We start from the raw sequence: 23210 nt of genomic DNA, 5'->3' as shown, positions 1-23210 counted from the left end.
AAGAGTAAAATAAGTCCCAAGGAGTACTTTGACCCAGAGCAAGATTTGTTTTTCCTTTTATTTCAACATTACCCAATAAAAGGAATATATAAATGAGAATACAAGTAAAAATCAAAATGCAAATAAAGATGACACTAAGGGGTTGATTCTCAGTCAGACTTGCTGCTACAATACCCTTCCCTGGTGTACTTCTGTGCGCTTGAATTTGCAAGGACTGAGATGCACACTGTTAGCATCTGAAATACAGATTGGTAAGTCATTAGACATACCTGTACCATCAGACATACCATCATACATACCTGTACCATCAGACATACCATCAGACATACCTGTACCATCAGACGTACCATCAGACATACCTGTACCATCAGACGTACCATCAGACATACCTGTACCATCAGACATACCATCAGACATACCAGTACCATCAGACGTACCATCAGACATACCTGTACCATCAGACATACCATCAGACATACCTGTAATATCAGATGTACCATCAGACATAACTGTACCATCAGACATACCATCAGACATACCTGTACCATCAGACATACCTGTTGCAGTTCACACACTGTTGTGTAAGACCTCTAGAGCCAGGGAGAGGATCTTCCACCAATAACAGCCACCCATTGTTCCCTTAGTGAGTTACTTCACACTGGTACTTTGGTGGCCGCCTGGATTTATGCCTCCAGCAGTAGAGGCTTACACAACCGGCGAGAGACTGCAGGACTGCAGACTAGGACAAGACAGGACAGTGATGTGGCAGTCCTTCCACAACTGGCTAACTGGAGTGAGGCTGCAGGTAATAGTATGGAAACAGGTGTAATGGACAGGATACACTAGCAGCGATAGATAATGGGTCTCAGGAATGTCCAGGGATAGTGGTGCAGCTGGTAGCTGTATTTAGAATGGTGGTAGCACAGGAGCTACTTAGTATGGCTGGGAAGCCATATGGAGAATGGTGGTAGCACAGAAGCTTCTTGGTGTGGGTGGGAAGCCGTATGGAGAATGGTGGTAGCACGGGAGCTACTTGGTATGGCTGGGAAGCCGTATGGAGAATGGTGGTATCACAGGAGCTACTTGGTGTGGATGGGAAGCCGTATGGAGAATGGTGGTAGCACGGGAGCTACTTAGTGTGGCTGGGAAGCCGTATGGAGAATGGTGGTAGCACGGGAGCTACTTGGTGCAGCTGGGAAGCTGTATGGAGAATGGTGGTAGCACGGGAGCTACTTGGTGCAGCTTGGAAGCCGTATGGAGAATGGTGGTAGCACGGGAGCTACTTGGTGCAGCTTGGAAGCCATATGGAGAATGGTGGTAGTGCGGGAGCTACTTGGTGCAGCTATGACAGCCGAGATGAGATGCAGGCTATGATGCAGCCTTGCGGGACTAGGTGCAGCTATGACAGCCGAGATGAGATGCAGGCTAAGATGTGTCTGGAGCAAAATGGCAGACAGGTGAACTCTGGCACGCCAGGAACACAGGCAGGGAGCAGACTGAAATGGCTTGGCTGGACTCTGGAATGAAAGTGCCCCAGGAAGCAGCAGGGTAAATTTCACAGGCTAATGCTAAACAGACAGCTAGGTGCAAGGGAACAGTGGACCTTGGGGAGACCGGCAAAAGTTCAGACTTAAGAGAGACATGCATACACTGGATGTCAGACAGTATAACCAGCAATGAGAGTAGGGCTGGCTGTAACTTAAAGGAAGCAGGGTCCAATCAGAACCAACTCCAGGAGAGTAATTCCAAATCAGAGGCATGTGTGTATCTGCTATGCAGAGAGACAGCTAGTTAATTAGTGAACACATGAAACAACACACACACAGACAGACATGAATGACAGGCTATGAATAGACACAGACAAGACAGGATTTCCAGCTTCCTGCAAAAAGCCAGAACAAGGACAGGACATGATGCAGTATCCCAGTAACAACTATGACTGGGAACTGCCACCAAGATGATTTGCTAACCGCAAATCCTAACAATACCATCAGACATACCTGTCCCATCAGACATACCTGTACCATCAGACATACCATCAGACATACCTGTATCATAAGACATACCTGTACCATCAGACTCAGACATACCACCAGACATACCTGAACCATCAGACGTACCATCAGACATACCATCAGACATACCTGTACCATCAGACGTACCATCAAATGCACCATAAAAACTTGCACCAACCCTGTAGCATGTGCAGTTTTTCCACCTGTATATGGACTTCTATGTGAGTGGTTGAGCATCTCTGTATGTAGCTGCTTTTAGCAACACTCACGCAACACTCTAATAACATGCCCATAAGGTGGACCAGCTCTGTGCATCTGCTGAGCCAACTCCCTATTACTGCCCAGGAATGCCCAACACATTTTTCAAGACATTTCTGAGACCTTGTGTCTCCCATGCACCTCAACCACAACTCGGACTCTGTGCACACACTATCTGGATGCATGTGCAGTGCAACAAAGATACATGAGCAGAAGAAAAAGAATTGCTCTATGTATCTGACATCAGCAGTGCGTGCAACTCAGAATCAGGCCCTAATTGGTTATATTAACTATTAACACTGGGTACAAAATACATTGCAAACAATGATATCACAAAAAAATCCAGTGATATTAAGAATTTGCAACTAAGAGATTTACTAATGGTAAACCCATGTGCAAAAACCAAAAACACAATCTCGCACAGAAATAGATGGCAAAACACGCACATACTGTAAAAGCCCATAGACCATCAAACCAACCCATGGGAACTTTCCATAGACATGAATACAATTCAAAGATTACTAAGAATTGTGTTTCAAAACATGATAGATCACGAGGAAACTGGGTGCAGAATAGAAGAATCAAATAGATTACCTAATCAGTGGTGTGGTCTCACTGCACTGATCAGTACGATCTATGTAGGCTTTTGTGTGTTGTAGTGTAATTAAATGGTTAGAATCAGTAAAAACAACAGTGAGGGGTCCCCCCCAAATCACTAACCAGCACCGAACCTTTTACCTGGGCTGGTCCTGAAAATCTGGGCGAAACCAGCGTGTGTTCCCCCAGATTTGAAAAATCTGGGGGACCCCATGCTGAACCAGTCAGGGGGTTATGCTATAGCAGTGGAATGCACATCTTAGGGTCCCCCTGCCATAATGTGATCCTTTCCCAAACTGGTCACACCAGCCCTAGGTATCCATGGAAAGTGAGAACACCCCTAAAAAAGGGATCCCCCACCCAAGGATGCCTCAGGGCTGGTGTGGAAAGCCCAGTGCTATTCCCTGCACCTCTGTTAGCGGTGGGTGTGGGGTAATGGTGTAAAAATAGAGTAAAATATTGTTCTTTACAGTGAGACTACAGGTCCTAGCAAGCCTGTCCCATTATCCCGGCACTTGGAGAACTGCAAGTGCTAACTTGCCTGGACAGTAAGGGCCAACTTGCACCTGTACTCCCACTGTAAAGAAAATATATACAAAAAGACAGTACTCACACACCGACTGTCATAATCCTTTATTATATGCTCACACTCATACTACAAACTCACCTAGTCCATGAAGGTGAAGGATTACATTATGGCATGGGGAGCCCATGATGTGTGTTCGGCCTGGTGCTGGTTATTAAAATAATCTGGTGGTCCCCATACATGATTTTCTCCCGATTTTTCATGACCAGACTTGGCAGAAAGGTCTGGTGCTGGTTACTGGGCTTGGGGTTACCCAATGCTGTTTTTCTCTCTGAATGTATCCATTTTATCACACTACAACACAAAAAGTCTGCATAAATCACACTGATCTGTGCAGTGCTTTGAATCCACTGCCGACTCGGTAGATTTATTGTCAGTGGAGTCTATTGTAAATGCCCCAATGCAATTGAACTCACACATGATAGAACACGATCAGTATCACCATCGGAAAAAAATAGACAGTCAAACACAATTCTTAGAAAATGCGTGATTTCTAGCACAAAAAACTTATGCGAATCCCTGTAATGTTATCATGTTAATTTATTATTGTGCCGTGAGGCAGCTTCAGCAATTTGGTAGAATTTATTTTAAGTTATTGTTAATTTATCAAGTAAGTTGTCTTTATGTGACAGTTATTTACCTATTTTATTACTATGACCTGAAGCTATTTTATAAATGTCTGTAGGACAATTATACATTTATATTGGTCAATCCTTTAGGGTATCTTTTATATTGGATCAATTTGTATAATAGAAATTTGAACAGTTCTTTATAAAGCCCTACTGAGAGCTGACTGGTCTGAAGTAAGAAGAATTATTTTTATGACTACGTATAGCTCATTGAGTTGCTTGGGTCTAGTAGAGCATGGTGCTCTCTCTTATCCTTTGGTTGTTTCTGCATTTAAATTAACACACTGAGGGACTGAATTAGGTAAGCGCTGCTCCTAGAATATAAATTGTCTTTTTCCTGTGATAGTTTACTTTGGACACCTAGTGATTTTCCTGTTATTAGTCATGTTCCGAGGGAAGAATCCACCACGGAGCTCAGAAGTGTCATGCACGTGACCGCTCCATGCAGAAACACACTGCCCCCCCTTCCTTATGGCAGAACAGTAGTGTAGTGGCTAGCATTATTGCCTCACTGAGATCATGAATTTGATCAGCACTCATTTGGCATATATTTCTATGCATATTGCTTTTATCTGGGAGCAGGAATCTAGCAAAATGTGTGCTGGTTTTATGCATCTTTTATGTTACAGTTCAGGTCCTCTATTACACCTGCTCCATACCGTAATGCTGGTAATCCCCATTTTTTTAGTGCTTATCGGTCAGACACAAGCTTATATTCTGCATTCCATTTTCCCTTATTTCTTATTTTCCATTTAATTGTTATTAATAGGCCATCTGAGTTGGGATCGAGTTAACTTGCATGAGTTATGTCATCCTAGGCGGCATGATTTAGTTTTACCATTAATTAGCTCTGCACTGTCGCAATTAGTTCTTACTGTGTTATGCAGGTTTTTGTTTCCCTATATCAGCTTGCTTCCATTCATATTGTACCATCTGCAGGCAGTATCTATTTGTTAAATATCCCATTTTTTGTCTCCCTATAACTCCTTGCTTCTGTTCATATTGTACCATCTGCAGGCAATATCTAATTTTTAAGTATCCCATCTATTGGTCTCTTTAACTGCTTTTGTTTTTTGTTACTGCATGGTCGACGTTGCAGTCTGTCTTCATACATCTTTCTGGGGTTTAGCAAGAGACAAAGGCCCTGATTCAGAGCCAGACGCTCTGACCAGAGCGCTCGCTCTGAATCAGGGCCCACCTCCATTAAAATGGAGCGTCCTCCTGGACGCTCGTATAGCTGTGGGTCACCACCCACAGCATATACGAGCATGCAACAAGATGGTCACAATGGTCTTGACCATCGCGACCATCGGACTTGCGAGTGAAACCCTGTGGTCGGGTTTCACAACCGCAAGGCCAGGAGTGATTTTGGCTCTATGAGAGCCCAAATCACTCCCACTGACACAGTGGGGCCGGCTTCAGACGGTAGGCGTTCCCATAGGAACGCCTCCGTCTGGCAGGCACGCCCCCGGCACGCCCACCAAAGGGGGCGTGCTGTCACTCACCATCAACAGCACGCCCCCTTTAATGCGAGACTCCGAGCGAAGGAAAGTCCTTCACTCGCCGGGTCTCGCGCATGCGCACGACGGAGCTCCCTCCGTCATGCGCATGTGCAGTGGGGAACATCGACCCACTTGCGAGCGGACTGCCGCTCGCGAGTGGGTCTGAATGACCCCCAAAGTTATACTTTTATGCCAGGTAACATTCTGACCTAATCTAGTTGTTTAAGTGCTACTGAATGTGCTGCATAGTTTCTAACCGACTACCATTCATTATTGTACATTATAGGATTGTAACCCATGGGGGAGTTGCACTGGAGGGTGTTTGGATGGTATTACAACTGAGTTTCTAATCTGGTTTCGTTTTTTTGTACTGAGCTTGTTAGGGTATTCCGCATATCTTTACAATCCTTCTGGGATTTAATAGAGTATGCCAATGGTGTATTTATTTGCAGTGATACTTGGCATACAGGAGCAGAAGTCTCAAATGTCCAGCTTCAATGTGCACTAGATCATTTGATTTAGGATTCTTGCTTGTAGGTCAAATGCATCAAAAGGAAAGAGCGTTGACCATCAACAATATCACAGTTTAATAATATCAACAAATCACTATAATAAATATATAAAAATTACTAGTCGTGCCGAACTAATCAGAGTACATGAAAACATAAATACATAAAAGAAAAGAAAAAAACACAATGTGTAAATGATCACTTGTATAATCGCTGCAAATATAATGACCCAATTTCAATAATACCCACTAGAACTAGTTCGGCACGACTAGTAATTTTTATATATTTATTATAGTGATTTGTTGATATTATTAAACTGTGATATTGTTGATGGTCAGCGCTCTTGGCTTTTGATGCACCTGTTTTGTCATAACTATACTTGATAAGGCCAAGCTCCTTATCTGTTAGTAGCTGCTACTACTTACAGTAATCACAATTTTTGATCCAAGTGGGAATATATTCATAGTAACTTATTGTGTAGAACCGTATATTTCATTAGTCACACCAGCGCCTTTATGAGGATTTTTCCTCAGTGTGTTTTTTTTGTAGGTCAAATGTGTTTGCTTAGCCCCACCTGGCTAAGAGCTTTATGTTGGTGAAGGCTTTAAACGGTTGACTGCATTGGCTCTGATTCCTAATGGTCTTTTGTTTCAGTTGGCATTCGCCATGGCATTTCATGGCACTAGTACGATTCAAAGCTTATTGCATCTAAAACAGTGCTGTTCACTTTTATTTTGCTCACTTTCTCATTGGCAAGAGTTCAGTGTTGTGTGGAATGCACTGTTTCAAGACTGATCTACAACATAAAGGCCACAGGGTTTAGTTGGCTGTCTGCGGTGATGTGCAGATCTGTACAGTGGCTTTGCTTGGGTACAGTATATGTGGATTGCAGTATCACATGCCTTTACCTGTTGCTGCTAAATTTTCTTTAGTACAATTTTTTTTCGTTTCAGGGCCATGTTTTTTAAGGCGACGGTATTCCTTGTCTGAATAAAAGCATTGGGTCAATGGAAATCAGATAAATTCAATCATTATATTTCCTTTTCTTATTCATTTTGTTTCTTGGTTTTAGTTGTTGTGTGATAATGTTATTTGTTTTGTAATTAAGTTATCTTAATTGTGTTTTAGAGTCAGCTCATTGGTTTGTTTTAGTCTTGTCAACCCTGTCCTGCCTACTCAGGGCTCAACTAATTGCCACTTTCCATAGTGGGATCTTATTTTTCTTTTTATGCCTAACTAGATGGAGATAATTGGCTAAATGATAAGAGGGGGAAAAGTCACTTATTTTTTTACCTCTGGCGAGATAACTTGTCAATTTTCTTGCCATGCCATTATCCCTGTGACTTCCCTTTGTGTGTTTATGTTTTATGTATACTAGACAGCAAATGATTAAATCATTCTCATGAGACCAGGTGCCAGAGGAGCATGTACCTAGCTGCTCCAATCAGAGCTCAGCAATTGTTCATCTGACCCCTTCTGCTAAATTTTATGGGATTGACTCACTATGTGTGTAGCGTCACTGCATTAACTTTAGCTATTAACTCAGGCGGCAGTATAAAATAAGAAAAATTAAAATACACCAGTGTAAAACACCTTGAAGCTTTAATAATAGTGCATAATGAAGCCCCTCAGAGACTTGTTTGTCCTTGACTTCCAAATTCTAACCATAACGCCTTGCCCTTTCTTATATCATCATGGAATATGTTTGTAGATGTATATTTTTCAACCATTATGTCACTGGCTTTGTAGTTACTGGAGACATGTAATAAAATCTTTATTATCCTAACTGTACTTGACAGGTACATCATCTAATTGTTTGCTGTAGTTGCTGCACTTTTTTTGCAATGCTATTTCATCCCTATCCTTTTAAAAGTCATATCACTTCATCACTTAGTTAACTTCTACAAAAGCAGGTGAAAATTAAAATTTTCACTTACTTTTGTAGAAATTAAGTATTGGGGCCAGTCATTAGAAAGGTAATGCACAATTTGGCCAGCTGTCCTCATAAATTAATATGGGGACCTAAATTCATCAAGCTCTTGAAAATACAAAACTTTCAGAGCTTGACCATGGAAACTTTTGCCATCTGTTCGGATCCCTCTACCACTTCCGGCTCCTTCTACCAGAAGTAGCGCATGTGTGAACTCGGCAGTGCTACGTTTCAATGCTACTGTGTTGAATTGCTCTGGTGTTTGCAGCAAATTCAAAACTTAATTATTGGGGGCCACCCAGCCCCTGATATTTAGTGCAACGAATAGGCCCCATAATCTGAAATGTTTTTATACTTTAATTGAATGTTCTGTTGGCTGTCATCTAAATCATTCACACAGGAAAATGCATGCAGGTTGGCCTAACTATATAGTTATCTTGGTTCAAGAATAGGTGGATCTTTCTATAGCAAAACCATAATATATTTTGCAGTTATGCATTAGTCTTTTCATTTATTACTGTAATGGTGATATTTTAATTGTGGATTTAATAATAATAATAATAAATGTCCTTTTATGTATCTGTTTTTTCCTGTAGGTTCAACTAATACACTATAATCATGAGTTGTACACAAATGTAACTGAAGCAGCGAGAAGTCCAAATGGTCTTGTGGTTATTACCATATTTATAAAAGTGAGTATATTTGTTAGTTAAGGTTTAAATTTGCATAATTCACAGAGGGTAGAATGATATGAAATTTCTTATCATCATTAAAATTGTTTTAGTACTTGTTCTAACCTGTATATATCGGTATACCTCTTCTTCTAAAGAAATGTGATACATTAATGCCAAACTTTGAGCAAAATATTAAAGCTCAGTGTGCTTTGTACAGTCCTATGAGTAGAGGCATGGTATAAGGTCGAGGTTCCCAAATGCGGTCCTCAAGGCTCTCCAACAGTTTAGGTTTTAGAGACATCCATGGTTAAGCACAGGTGGTTAAATAAAATTGACTGAGGTACTAATTAAGTCACCTGTACTCAACCATGGATAGCTCTAAAACCTGAACTGTTGGGGAGCCTTGAGGTTGGGAACCTCTGGTATAAGGGAATGCATGTAATACTGTATAAAGTTGTGTCCTTATATGCCTAGCATCTGTAGACCATATGGCGCGAGATGCCTGCCGTGACTGAGTTACTCCGAGAGCTGTAGCGTACCATCCTTATCGTAAAATGTTGCATCTTATTCGCATTGAAGACACAGTGAAACACCATTCACAGTGTACTAGAGACACTGGGCTGCAATTTTAACTTCACAGGAATTAATTTTAGCCATATATATGTCGCAGATGAATCTCAATGGAATTTGGTGTAACAAAAAGCTGCGGCTGCTCCATTGTAACACTTTGTACACAGATTTAGACTCATTCGAACACAGATATACAAATGTTGCACATCAAATTGATCAGTGTAATCTGGCAAAGTATGTCGCTTAAAGTTGTTTTATTTATGTAAGTAAGATGCACATTTTAAGTGAGAAAGATGCTCAGCGTGACCGAGTCACCTGGGACCTAGTGCGTCGTAAAGGGCTATTTGGCACAACTGAAGCCACAGTTGGCAAATATATAGAAGTATTTTTGTATATTAATACATATTATTATTGTGTATTTTCATAATATGAAGGACTATCAGCATGAAAAATTAAACTTGCATTACTATAAGGAAAAGCGACGTGGATCGGAACGATACATCGTACACATCGTATAATGTTTATGCCCAATCCATCGTTTACTGACATTGTTCATTTGCATCGTCCCATCTGCTTTCCTGCACTTCAGATGGGTGATGCCAAAAACAAAGCAGAGCTATTACGTGAAGCATGTAATGATATATTGCATTGGGACGCACCATTGTTCATGTGTGTACCAAGCTTTAGATTACTTTAATTCATTGGCTTGCTACATGCCTTCCTTCAACTTTCACCAAGTACACTGTTTTATCTTCCTTACAGCTGGAAATTCAGCAATGTTGGAACGTCATGGCTACTTGATAATTATTTATGACCTGCCAAGAAGTACAGTAAAACCAAAATAATCTTAATATATACTTTTGGCAAAAGATGCCTGTGGCCTATAAATAGTATTTTAAGGGGTCATAATTTATAGTTAATTATACTAAGTAGATGCTACAGGTACTGTGTCAATATTTTCTGGAGAATATAAACTATTTTTGTGTTTTTGTTTTGTACTTAAGGTAACAGATTCATCCAATCCCTTCTTAAATCGAATGCTTAACAGGGATACCATAACAAGAATAACATACAAAAGTAAGTATATCTTATGCTGAATTATACTATAATACAGTGCAGTACAGAGATGATAAACTGATAGCAAGTACAATTTGAGCTTTGAATATGCATTGCAGAGCTATTCAACATAGTATTTTATGCATGCCCTTTTCATGCTTGAGTCCACAGTTACGATTTTTCAATAGACACAGCTTGCCAGCATATATTTCTAAGACTTTTATTACTTATCTCATAAAAATGTTCCAGAATTAAAGAAGAGGGATGGGTACTAGGCAAAACATTAAAACAAACCTTCAAAATGGTGTATATTTGTTATGAAAATGTTCTACAGCAGCATAAAAAAGTTCAAATTGAAAGTATACGATAGCACAGCAAGAAAGAAGTGAAGAGTCTGCACGTTTATGTATTGCTTTACTAAGGGGGTGATTCAGGCTCAGACAGATAGCACTAATATGGTAATGCAGCAGGAGGCCTCCTGCCTCCTGCATGCATTACTGATCTGAGCTACGTCTGTGGACGCAGCATTGGATAATCTGCATGGTCATCTGCCGGCTGAGTGACCATGAGGTTACTCAAGCCGGCGATCGCAGTTGCTTAATAGAGGCCAGGAAATCTCCATCATCCGAGGGAGATCCTAGCCTCTTCTCTCCCTCCCTTGGCGGCAAGATGATTCTGACGATGCTGGGTTGGGCCTCCCAGACAAGAAACGGCAGCAGACCGTCAATCACTGACACATGCACAGTACAGGATTTGTACAGCACAGAGTGGCTGCAATCATAGATGTGTGATGACCATCGGGTTAGCGTACATCTCTGAAATAGCCCCTATGTGCATTGAGGTACAAAATGTGCAACCAATCAGTAACTAGTTTCTGTGTAGTGCAAGTTAGAAATATGAAGCAATTTTTTGATTGCTTCTTATTGTTTAAATGTAACTTTTGCACATAAATGGAATATTAGCAAAGTACTATAGTCAAAGCTAAGACATATCTACTGTTAGTGACAATTCAGAGATCTTTGCACACAATTTGTTTTTTTGGTAGAAGACAAGGGGAAAACCTCCCTTTGATTATCCTAAGCTAATAACTGCAAGTATTAACGAACCAACATATTACAAATGTCTTTTGAAGTTAGAAGTCTTGTTTCAAAATGTATTTCCTCATGTTTATAAACTTTATTAATTGTACCCCACAATGTTCTAATAAAAAACAAGAGACTTCATGTTTTCTGCAAGTGCACGTCACCTACTGCGCATAGAGAAAACCATTTGATGAGACTGGAGTATAAAAAAAGGTTGTGTTGTCCACGGCCACCAATCAATGTAACTAAGCCGCTATAGGCAGATAATGAACAGGGATGTATCCCAGTAATCATAAATTGAAAGGTAAAACTTGAGGCCTTGGAGCAGATTCTAAATGGGGAGCAACTAACTTTGCACCTGGCTAAAACCATGTTGCACTGCAGATAATGAAGATGTAACATGCAGAGGAATTTAGATACCAGAGGTGTGTCCAAACTCAAGTTGAAAATGCAATGTAAAAATACAGCTGTTAAATATTTGTGTGCTACATGCAAAAGCAGCGGGTACAGAATTTACCCTGGGTGTGGTATACAAAATCGACATTTACCATGTTGATATTATGTGGATGCTGAAATGTCAGCATGATAGAATGTCGACAAACTGTCCCTGATTGCCCACCAGTCACTTACCTGCTCCCCACAGCGTGGAGAGCAGTCCTGGATCAGATATTAGATGTTCTGGTGAGTATTTTCCCCTAGCCCTAATCCCTAATCCTCACCTTCCCACTAGTGCCTAACCCCAACCTCCATTCCCCCCCCTTTTAGCCATATACCTAACCTCCCCCTAGTGCCTAACCTAAACCCTCCCGTCTTGCAGTCTAACCCTAATGTAAACATTTTAAGAATGTCTGGATTTCTCTGTTGACATTTCAGATGTTGACAATGTTGACATTCTGAGGATTTTTACATGTTCCCTATCAACATCATTACTGTCCTCCCTAATGACTTCATCTATTTACCCTGCACACTTTGCTACATGATTTCTTCCAGATACAAAGTCACTTGCTTTGCTCTTTTTTTTTTTGCTCCCTACTTAGAATCAGCCCTATTGTCGGGAGGCAGCCTAAAAGTCAAATCCAATTTGAGCATTCTTACACAGCAGGGAAGTCAGGACTTTCGCATCCACAAGCAATAAGTACATGGGTAGTTAGTCACAGAGAGAGGAAGACACACAAAGTCAAAGCCCAATTATTTGCCAGATTATTAAATATTCTCAGAAATGCAGGAGATTGACTAAGGACAGAAAGTGGGTGGATAAGGTGGATAAGGGTCAGATAGGATGAGTAGCTTTCAATCTGGCTCATTAGACATTACTACACTGTAAAAATCCACATGACAGGGGTGCAAGTCCCCCACAAAAAAATGCCCACACTTTTCTTACTTGTGTATCTTAGTACCACCTATTTCTAATCGCCATTCTACATACCAGTTTGGTGAATATCAGAGATTCATATTACTAGGCATGGCAAATAGTATCTATTCACTTCAACAGTATGGACAGTAATAGAAGACTTAAACCATGGCTTTCTGTGGCTGCATAACGTGACAACCAATCTTTTGCTTCAGAAACTGCATTAGGAAAATGACACAATCTTACTGAGATGAGATAAGCAATGCTACACTTTCCTTTATCATCAGTATGTTTATGTAGAGAACTTTTCACTTACATAATCTGATGTTTTACATTTATTGTATAAAATAATAATCCAACAATTTTGCAATACTTTTCATTCAAATTCTTAAAATTGCCTCTTTAATACTAATAATGTATATAATGAAAAAACAATAGGAGAAAATCTATATCTGAAACAGCAGTTACAGTATAAACACAATTACTTTTTAATCACCACACACTGAGATGGTCATAATAGTAGAATCTAGTAAAGGACACATGGTCATAAAATTGATTTTGAAAGAGCTCTGTAGCATGAAACCTATAATTGGGCTGGACTTAGGGGGAAAGGAGATGTGCTTATTATCAGGCTATATAAATATATATATATATATATATATATATATATATATATATACATATATATATATATATATATATATACATATATATATTTATTTAAATATATAGTATGTTCCATAGACAAAAAACCTTACGTTTTCACATGGCTCATTAAGGCTTCTTAGACATGATCTGAAATTTAACAAAACCTTCTGAATTTGTGCCACTCAAACTAAGAAAAGCAATGAAATTATGATCATTAAGGCTGATGCCTTAATGGATGTGTTCCTTGCGCAATACAGATATGGTATGCCATCACACCCTGTGGTTAACTGCAGTAATGTGCAGTGTATTTTAAAGACTATTTTCTTTTGCAGGTGAACTATAGGTCCCAGTAAGCCTCCACCGCATGCTGGTACTTGGAAAACCACAAGTACCAGCAAGCAGAAAATTTTGGGCCCACTGGTACCTGTAGTACACCTGTAAAATAAATATTAAATTGAGCAGACAATGTTTTCTTAAATAAAATGTATTTTTTCTGCACCTTCACCTGGGAGGCAGCGCCTTTAAGATTTTTTTTTCATGGCCACCACCACCCCAAGACTTTGGCGTCTTCGCCTGGCAGTTGTCAACCTGCCAGGGCTTCGGCGTCTTTGCATGGCAGGCACCAACCCACTAGGGCTTTGGCATCTTTGCCTGGCAAGCACCAACCCGCCAGGGCTTCGGCGTCTTCACCTAGTGGGCAGCAGCCTGTGTCAGTTCTTTTTACATGGCTGCCACCTACTAAGACTTCTGGCGTCTATGCCCGTCAGGCACCAACCTGCCAGGGCTTCTGCATTTTCACCTGGCGGACACCAACCCACCAGGGCATTGGCATCTTCACTTAGTGGGCGGCAGCCTGTGTCAGCTCTTTTTTGTGGCCGCTGCCCACTAGGACTTCTAGCATCTTCGTCTGTCAGGCGGCAACCTGCCAGGGCTTTGGTTTCTTTGCCTGGTGGGTGCCAACCTGCCAGACTTCAGCATCTTCACCTATTGGGTGGCAGCCTGTGTCAGCTCTTTTTCATGGCTGCCGCCCACTAGGTTTTCCGGCATCTTCTTTCTTCGGGAGCTCTTCATTGCTCTCCCGGCCGTCAGACTGGCGACCTGTCTCCTCGGGAGAGAGGGTGATGCCTTTGGAGAGGCAGAGAGTGACAGGAGTGAGAGGGTGATGGTGAGATAGTGATGCAGTGGAGAGAGAGTGTGAAGCAGTGGGTGATTGGGAGAGATAGTGGGAAACGAAGAGGCAATGGGTAACAGGGATGAAAAAAGAGGGTGACAGTGAGAGGCAGAGGGTGACGCCAGGGAATAGGTGACAAGGGGAGGCAGTGGGTGATGCTAGGGAATAGGTGACAGGTGAGAGGAAGTGGGTTACACTAGGATGAAGTAGTGGGTGACAAAGAGGATGACAGGGAGAGGTAGTGGTTGACAGGAAGAGGGTGATAGGAGTGAGAGGATGATGGGGAGATAGTGATGCAGGGGAGAGACAGAGGGTGAGGCATTGTGTGACAGGAAGAGATAGTGGGAGATGGAGAGGCAGTGGGTGACAGGGATGAAAAGAGAGGTTGACAGTGAGAGGCAGAGGGTGATGCCAGGAAATGGATGACAAGGGGAGACAGTGGGTGATGCTAGGGAATAGGTGACAGGGAGAGGAACTGGGTGACACCAGGGTGAAGTAATGGGTGAATTAGAGGATGAAGGGGAGAGGCAGTGGGTGACAGGGAGAGGGTGACAGGAGTGAGAGGGTGATGTGGAGATAGTGATGCGGGGGAGCGGCAGAGGGTGATGCAGTAGGTGACAGGGAGAGATAGTGGGAGACGGAGAGGCAGTGGGTGACAAGAAAGTGCAATGGGGAAAGGCAGTGGATGACAGGAAAAAGGTGATGGAGAGAAGCAGAGGTTAATGGGGAGTGGGTAATGCCTTGGAGAGGCAGTGGGTGACAGAAGAGAGATGGTGATGGAGAGGTAGTGACGCAGGGTAGAGGCAGTGGGTGACAGGGCAAGATAGTGAGAGGAGAGATAGTGTGTGATTGTGGAGGCTGTATATAACAGCAGTGAGGCAGACATAAAGGTACTTACAATTGGCTGGGGGGATGGGCCTACAGCAGAGCAGCCAGGCTGGCTAGTCCAGGACTCCAAGAGTGACACTGGGCTGGGTTAAGGGGGAATGGCCTAATCGTGGAGGTGTGGCCACGCCCCCTTAGGGGGGAAAAAAGCTTTTTTTTTGCACTGATGCAAAGCGCTGGGGAGGGGGGCGCTGTGAGCCTCCTCAGCTTGGCGCATAGTCAGTGGAGGGAGCGATCAGTGTGATTGCTCCCCCCACAGGCATAGAAGATGCTGTGGCTGCTGCTTAGCAGCCACGACCAGTCTCCCAGTGCAGCCCAGCACACAGTAGCGTGTGCTGGGCTGCTGTGATGGTGCCCCAGGGCTAGACTGCTAGAAAGCAGTGGTGCACAGGAGCTGTAGGCAGGAGCACCCAGCCACACAGGAAGCGGCGAGGAGGAGGGGAGACCTCTCCATGCACTTGCTCCACCTCCTCCAGCTGGACCACATCCTTTATCATGAAGCGGCAGTGCAGCAGCATGCTGGCACACAGAGATGTGTCAGTTTGACATTATATAGTCGCCGGACCCTGATGCAATGCACCGCCGCTGCAGGAGGGCTGACTGGCTGACCTAACAGCCAGCAGCCACTGTATAATAAATGTCGCTGTCTGCCTCCCCTGGGATCTGACATTTGATCTCTCCTCTCACTATCTTGCCCTGTCACCCACTGCCTCTGCGCAACAAGTTGAAATTTCGTATCTGTTCAATGGTGCATTCTTGAGGTAATAGTTTAAAAACTGTAACTTTCTAATTCACCTGAACCCCAAAACCACGTACCCATGCACAATAGCTACCTAATAAAACAAACCACAAGTCTAAATTTGCCCCCTACCCTGAGTTATGCCTTCCCAAAAAACCCCAATAGTCTACAGCAGAAAAGTGGTCCTAATTGAGAATGTCACAAAAATCCAAATTTTTTATGTTTTTGCCTGGAAATTTGGCATGCAGCACCGAGCGACAATTCTACCTGTCCGTGCTAATTTTCAGCTCGGTACCTCCTATAGCTTTTGAGGTGTTGCCCCTTAAACACCATGCCCCTCCTCCGGATTTCTCTATGGGATAATTGCAGTTTTTTACATGCAGCCTTAATATAATGGCACGACTGTGCCTTTATAATATATATAGTATATATTGTGATAACTTGGGGTAATTAGCTCAGTAGACAGGTCAGTGGTGTGGTGCGGTGCCTAGGTGCATATTAAAGGTACACACACAGCTTTTCAGGTTTAAATGAAATTAAATGGAGCTTTACTGACAGCATTCAGGAACAAAAAATGACAAGCACCCCCCTTTCAGGGCACTAACTCTCTTCTTGAACTCTGGCTACTGTATTATGGGCAGCTAGTCTGCAAATGTAACACAGTCTCAAAAGTCTCAATCCTGTTTCTCATAGGTATAGACACATCCTCATGGCCTTCACATAAAGTCTTTTTTTTGGTCCTCCCTGCCTCCTGCAGATATGGACACTGGCCTCCTGGCCTTCAGCTAGGCTGCTACAGCTTCACACAAACAGTCTTAAAGTTTTGTGATCCTCCCTGCCTTACTGCAGGTCTGGACACTAGTCTCCTGGCCACCTCTGGGCTCTATAGCTGATACTGTCTCACTTGGACTGTCTCCTCCAGCAGCCAGACTGGTTTGCCTCACCTAAGCTCTATCCATAAGGCAGCCTCTAGGTGGGGTCACATTTCCTATTTCTACCCTGTGTGGGCAGATTCCTCCAGCCCCCCACAGAATACATGGCTCACTATCGCCACCTAGCATGATATTGCCACAATATATTGTGGTGAAAGGAGTTGTCTCTCACCTGAATTGCCCACATTCTGGTGGAATCAGCTCCCTCCGAGGGAGGCTGCAGTGAAACCTGTGCATTCTGCATTAGCAGTGGATGTGTGGAATTCCAGGTTTTCACATTTACACAGACCCAGCTGGAATAATCACTAGAGCACAGGAAGAGTTTACAACTCTCACACACCTGATGCACCTTGCTCCTGATGCCGGAAAAACTGTCCAGGTGATAGGCATGTGGTGGTGGTTAGCATTAGGGTGCCAGGACCTAGAAGGTCCACAGACATTAGCACAAGGAGAGCTGGGACATTTACTTTTATGTTTATTTGCTTATTTTCTGTTATGCGCCTGTGTGTATCCAGGCCTAAGCTCACATATGCTAAGGTGCAGTGTCTGCTACCATTAAAAGACACTGCTTTACCAAGTCCTCATTTCTATACCATGTATTATATAATTGGAATGAAAAAAAATAGGATAATTAAAATTACAATAAATACCTAGTAGATAGTGTACAAACATAAAGTAAATAATAGAAAGCAATGATCAACTAGAAAAACAAAATGAGTCATTTTCTATAATAGCACAGCATGATTTCCATTTAAGTAATTTAAAAGCAAGATAGAATAAAATTAGAATAATGTATTTCCTTAATGCATGGTCTATATTCCAATTTGATAATTACCATGAGTGTAGGTAAATGTATGCATTTTCACCAAATTATGGACATCACCTGCAGATTTATGTAATACATTGAATAAAATGTAACCATTGTATGTTTGTTAAGTCCTGTATGCCCCTTTTATAATTATTACACTACAATTAGTGATGTTACTGACCAATTACATAATAGTTTTGTTTTCCATTATGATTCAGCTTAAAACATGATTGAAAAGATGATTGGATTACATATTTTGCTATTTTAATTTTAAAGGGACACAACAAAATATGTTGTTAAACATATGGTAATTATAATTACAATCTTCACAAACAAAGAAATAATAGTCCCTCTAACGTAATGCACACGTATATTAGTATAGGCACAATGTTGTCTAAAACGTAACCTTTATTTGGTATATGTTAATAAACAATTATATTAAAATCAGCAAAGTAATATTTTAGAACAATGGTGAAACTTTAAAATAAATGCTGTAAATTGTCTCTGTGTCCCTTTTTTATTAGTTTTACTGTGTTGTATTTATAGATTATCTGTTATTCCAATTATTTCCCTGTTCTCATTCAACAGTTCTCAGCTGGTAACAGTTAATAAAGGCAATATAGAGATTATTTCACATCATCATAATAAGTTTTGCCTATTTGAAAAAGCTACAGTGAAATGCGCATCGGTGTTCAGCTGTTATGTCTAAGAAATGTGCCCTGAGTTAATGAAAATATGTTGTAATAGATATATCTGAGGCAGGATAGTATAGCCATATGATATGGTTCAGACGGACCGCGGCTGCGGCACCGTAACATTTAAGAGGCAGACTCAGTTTGTAATGGGGCTAATGAACAAGGAGATTGCGTCGGCATCACTTGTTCCATTAGATAGGAGCAGCATGATAGGGAACAATTGATTGCAGTGACCGTAAATAACAGCACTGAGAGAGATATATTGTGTATCATCATGAATAATAATGTGGTATAACATTGGCCCAGGTATCAACTACTGAATAAGACACTTATGTGAAAACTTAATGTAATATTATTAGAGATGGTAATTAAGATATAAGGAGTGATATAGAAATCCCTAATTTAGGCTCACACACTCGTTATACTGAATGTAAATCATATACTATGTAAATACAAATAATAGATCAGTTTGATTCCCATCTGCACTAGATACAGGAAGAACATTATGATTATTAAGTGTGAATCGCACACACTGACAGGACACAATGTGATACCAGATGGAAAATATATACTGTATATATGAACTTCAGATGCTGATTCCTGTTTATGTATCTCTGGAGAATATTTATACTAAATTAGAATCATTAAGAATCTATGAATAGAAACATTAGAATTATCCGGTGTGTCAGTATAATAAAATGTACTTGTAGCAATTGGAATATCACTGAATACGGTATGAGGACCGACTTTGAATGTACATAGTATAGTTATAATCCCTAAAGTATTTAGATATTTATCAATTCCCACTAAATAAACATAACTAAACATTCAGATTGCTGCCTTATTATGATGATGTGAAATAATCTCTATATTGCCTTTATTACAGTAACTTACCTGCTGAGAACTGTTGAATGAGAACAGGAAATAATTGGAATAACAGATAATCTATAAATACAACACAGTAGGAATAATAAAAAAGGGACACAGAGACTATTTACAGCCTTTATTTTAAAGTTTCACCATGGTTCTACAATTGTACTTCACAGATTTTAATATAATTGTTTATTAACATATACCAAGTAAAGGTTAATTTTTAGACAACATTGTGCCTATACTAATATACGTGTGCATTCCGTTAGAGGGACTATTATTTCTTTGTTTGTGAAGATTGTTGCTATATAAGTCCTTGGATAGCACCCCAAACAGTATCTCTATATGATAATTATTTTTGAAGGGTGAATATATATAAATAAGGGGTATAGTGTATAGGTCACATTAAATAATATTTAACTTTGGTGTGACCTGCTAGTTTTGTTTTTGTTGAATTATCTATTATTGATGTGAAAAAAAAATATATTTTTTTATTTGTGCATTGTAACTTTGGCTTTTGCATACAATCCATTGCGCAAAACATGCACCCGTATTTTGAATATTGCACTTTTAGGCTTCTTGTGGGTGTGCACCACACCCCTTTTGACTTGTGTCTTATTTTAATTTAGAAATAATTTTAAATATGCTTTTTGGGAGACATATCTTTTGAAAGTTGATGATGATGAGTGCCTTATCTCTGCTCCATATACATGTTGGCACTCTTTTTTATGTAGCAAAAATCTTAAGATACGTGAAACTCCAAATACAGATGCAAACATTTAAGTGTGCAGGAACATCACTGTGTACAACTCTGAATGAAGCCAAATAAGTGCAGGATGACTGTGTTTCTCAAACAGCCAGTTGCAGTAGTCATCCCTATTCAATGAGTTATCCTGGCTGAGATTGTCAAAACAACACTAAAGTAGTAATAATGTTTGGCAACTCCCCAGACATCATTCAATATGTGAACTAAAGATAATAAGCAATTTAAATCAAAATCCAAATGGCATGGATCAGATTTTAAGGTTTGATTAAAAACTTAGCAATGGCTGCAACATGCTAAGTGCACCTATAGGGGCTGATACTGATTTGGAGTTACACCCAATGACGTATCTATAATGGGTGGAGGGTGTGCAGTGCACACAGGCTCTTGGGTCCAGGGGGGCCAAAACCCACACCCCCTGCCCCCATATATAGTTATATTTACCTCTCCAGAGATCTGCAAGGCAAACAGCAAGACACTGCAGGGCAGCAAAAATCACAATGGTGTGGCAGCCATTTTCCCAGTGATTTGCGCATGTGTAGTAGAGATGTCCCTAAGCCAGACTCTACTATGCTGCCAGAGAGAATGGAGGCCACATGGAGTCTGCACACAGGCTCTCTCCAATGTTTTTTTAAATTGTATATCATGCAAATTGATTCCGTGTACGTCAAGAAAACAAGCTATACCAGCTGGCATCTTGAGAGGCAGGGTTGTAGTGGGAAGGGGAAGTCAAATGTAGAGTACAACAAGGGCATATTCATGTAATAGTGAACAGATGCAGACCTACATAGAGATGGATATATGCCTGTCAAAGCTGTATCAATAGTTAGGATTGGTGCAAAAGTAATGGTGATGATGATATGGTCACTAGCACTAGTTAGCTGCATCTGATGAACTGATTGCAGTTTCACCATTCATGCTGACACATGCTTTCTTAATTTAATATATTATATTATAGAAATATTTTATTTTGCATACATGGCAACTACAATTATACCTGTTTTGGGGGCATTTAAGCCAATCTATTATTGAATGTATATCTCGCTAACAAAACAAATGTTTAAAATTTGGATGTAAGTGTATTGGATGTATGCCCAATGCATATATTACTGGTGTCTGCACACATCTTACAATTCTTATAACTATGCATATGCACACAATTGTGTATTTTTAGTGAACACATTTTAATTTGCAAATTTGGAGTCAAATGCAATCAAACTTAGTTTAAGGTCCATAGTCAATATATTAAATTTCCCAGAGAACCATATGGCTAGGTCTGTCCAATTTGTCTAAATAAGTATGGCAAACAATAAAAATTTACTTTTGTCCTGAAACGTTTCACACAGCACAGATGATATTATTATTATTGTTATTATTATTATTATTATTATTATTATTATTATTATCCTTAATTTGTATGGCACCACCAGGGGTATGCAGCACCTTACAAAGAACATAAACACGAACAGTATGAACAAGTAAAAAAGGGACTTACAGTACAGAACATTGCAGGACATGGACAAGGTTTATTAACATTGCTGCATTAGCAATCATTATACCCAAATAAACAGTGGGGCACCCAAACCCAAATTTTTGGTGCCATTGTTGGCAGTGGGGAGATGATGGTATAAGTGAGGGAAGAAAAAGCACATGAGGGAAAAGGGCCCTGCTCGTGAGAGTCTACAATCTAAACGGGAGCAGATAACAACCTTGTCACCTTTAAGGCTATGTTTAAACTTCATGTTTAGGCCCAGATTTATCAAAGTAATAATCTTGTTATGTCTTGTTACTAATCTTAAATGGTGCTCCAACCAATCAGCTCCTAACTGTCGTGTGTTTGAAAAATGAGAATTATAAGCTGATTGGTTGGAGCATCATTTAAGATTAGTAACGAAGTATAACAAAAATATCACTCATTGATATATCTGGGCCTTCATTTTAATTATTGGAGAAATAGTTGGTTTCACTCACCAAAATGTTGTAAATAATAAATAACTTGACATAGCTATAAATGCATATGTCTATGTATATCTACACTACTATTTGTCAATCTAACATTGCGTTACTGAATATGTTTTTTCCACAATATATCCTTAGATGATGCATATTTACTACAGGGGCTAAATATTGAAGAGCTTTATCCTGAAACTGCTAGTTTCATTACATATGATGGGTCAATGACTATCCCACCCTGCTATGAGACAGCAAGTTGGATTATAATGAACAAACCCATCTACATAACTAGAATGCAGGTAAGTAGAATGGGTAGGATGCAAATTATGTTAACCATTTTCATTACTATTGTACCTCATTTGAATTGCCTTACTTTTGCCACATACTAAGTATAATATTGTTATAATGGGTAAATGGAAAACTATTAAAAACATTAAAACATCAGAAGTAGTTGGATTAGCATTTATTGGTAGTACACAGTAGGTTTGCAATGAGCAAATCATGGGTCCCTTTATGACCCATACGTTATACACTGTTTTATATAATAAATCCTTTGATAAAAAAAAAACAACATAGGATAAATTTAATAAACTGCAGTTTTGCTGAGGTTTTGAAATCCCTGCAAATTGCAAACAGATTAGGCACCAAATCCCTAAATTTACTGTTGAGTGGTTTTAATGGTTTTTGTTACAAATTCATTGATGACAAATTGTTTTGAGGTGGATTTGTGGTGTATTTTTTCCTGGGATTTTGTCTAAACTGATATAAAACCACCACAAACTGATATTAACCCACCACAAACTCTCGCATTTATTGGGCCAAATAGAAGGTAAGGAATCATTTATAATGAGGGAAATTATTATTTATTGACTAAAGAGGCAGATAACACTTATAATTCTCATCTAGAGGAAATACTATTTTATTAATGTTAGAGCAGCATTTTTATACCACTGTGCCATGGCACACTAGTGTGCCGCGAGTGGATGT

At 40.4% G+C, this 23210-nt stretch overlaps 1 protein-coding gene across 2 annotated transcripts in view; it reads left to right on the top strand.

Annotated features, from left to right (window-relative positions):
• Nucleotides 1–23210, top strand: part of CA10 (carbonic anhydrase 10 (inactive)) — a 388895-nt gene that overhangs the window by 325861 nt on the left and 39824 nt on the right. For both annotated transcript variants that reach the window (XM_088473334.1, XM_088473335.1), the window contains 3 exons: nucleotides 8623–8718; nucleotides 10275–10347; nucleotides 22368–22522. In XM_088473334.1, coding sequence (XP_088329460.1) covers nucleotides 8623–8718; nucleotides 10275–10347; nucleotides 22368–22522 — 324 coding nt within the window. The remainder of the gene's footprint in view (nucleotides 1–8622; nucleotides 8719–10274; nucleotides 10348–22367; nucleotides 22523–23210) is intronic.

The sequence above is a fragment of the Taudactylus pleione genome, unplaced genomic scaffold (assembly GCF_031769625.1).
Source record: "Taudactylus pleione unplaced genomic scaffold, aTauple2 ptg000016l, whole genome shotgun sequence".
NCBI classification, from domain to species: domain Eukaryota; kingdom Metazoa; phylum Chordata; class Amphibia; order Anura; family Myobatrachidae; genus Taudactylus; species Taudactylus pleione.
This window is presented reverse-complemented; position numbering and strand designations above follow the sequence as displayed.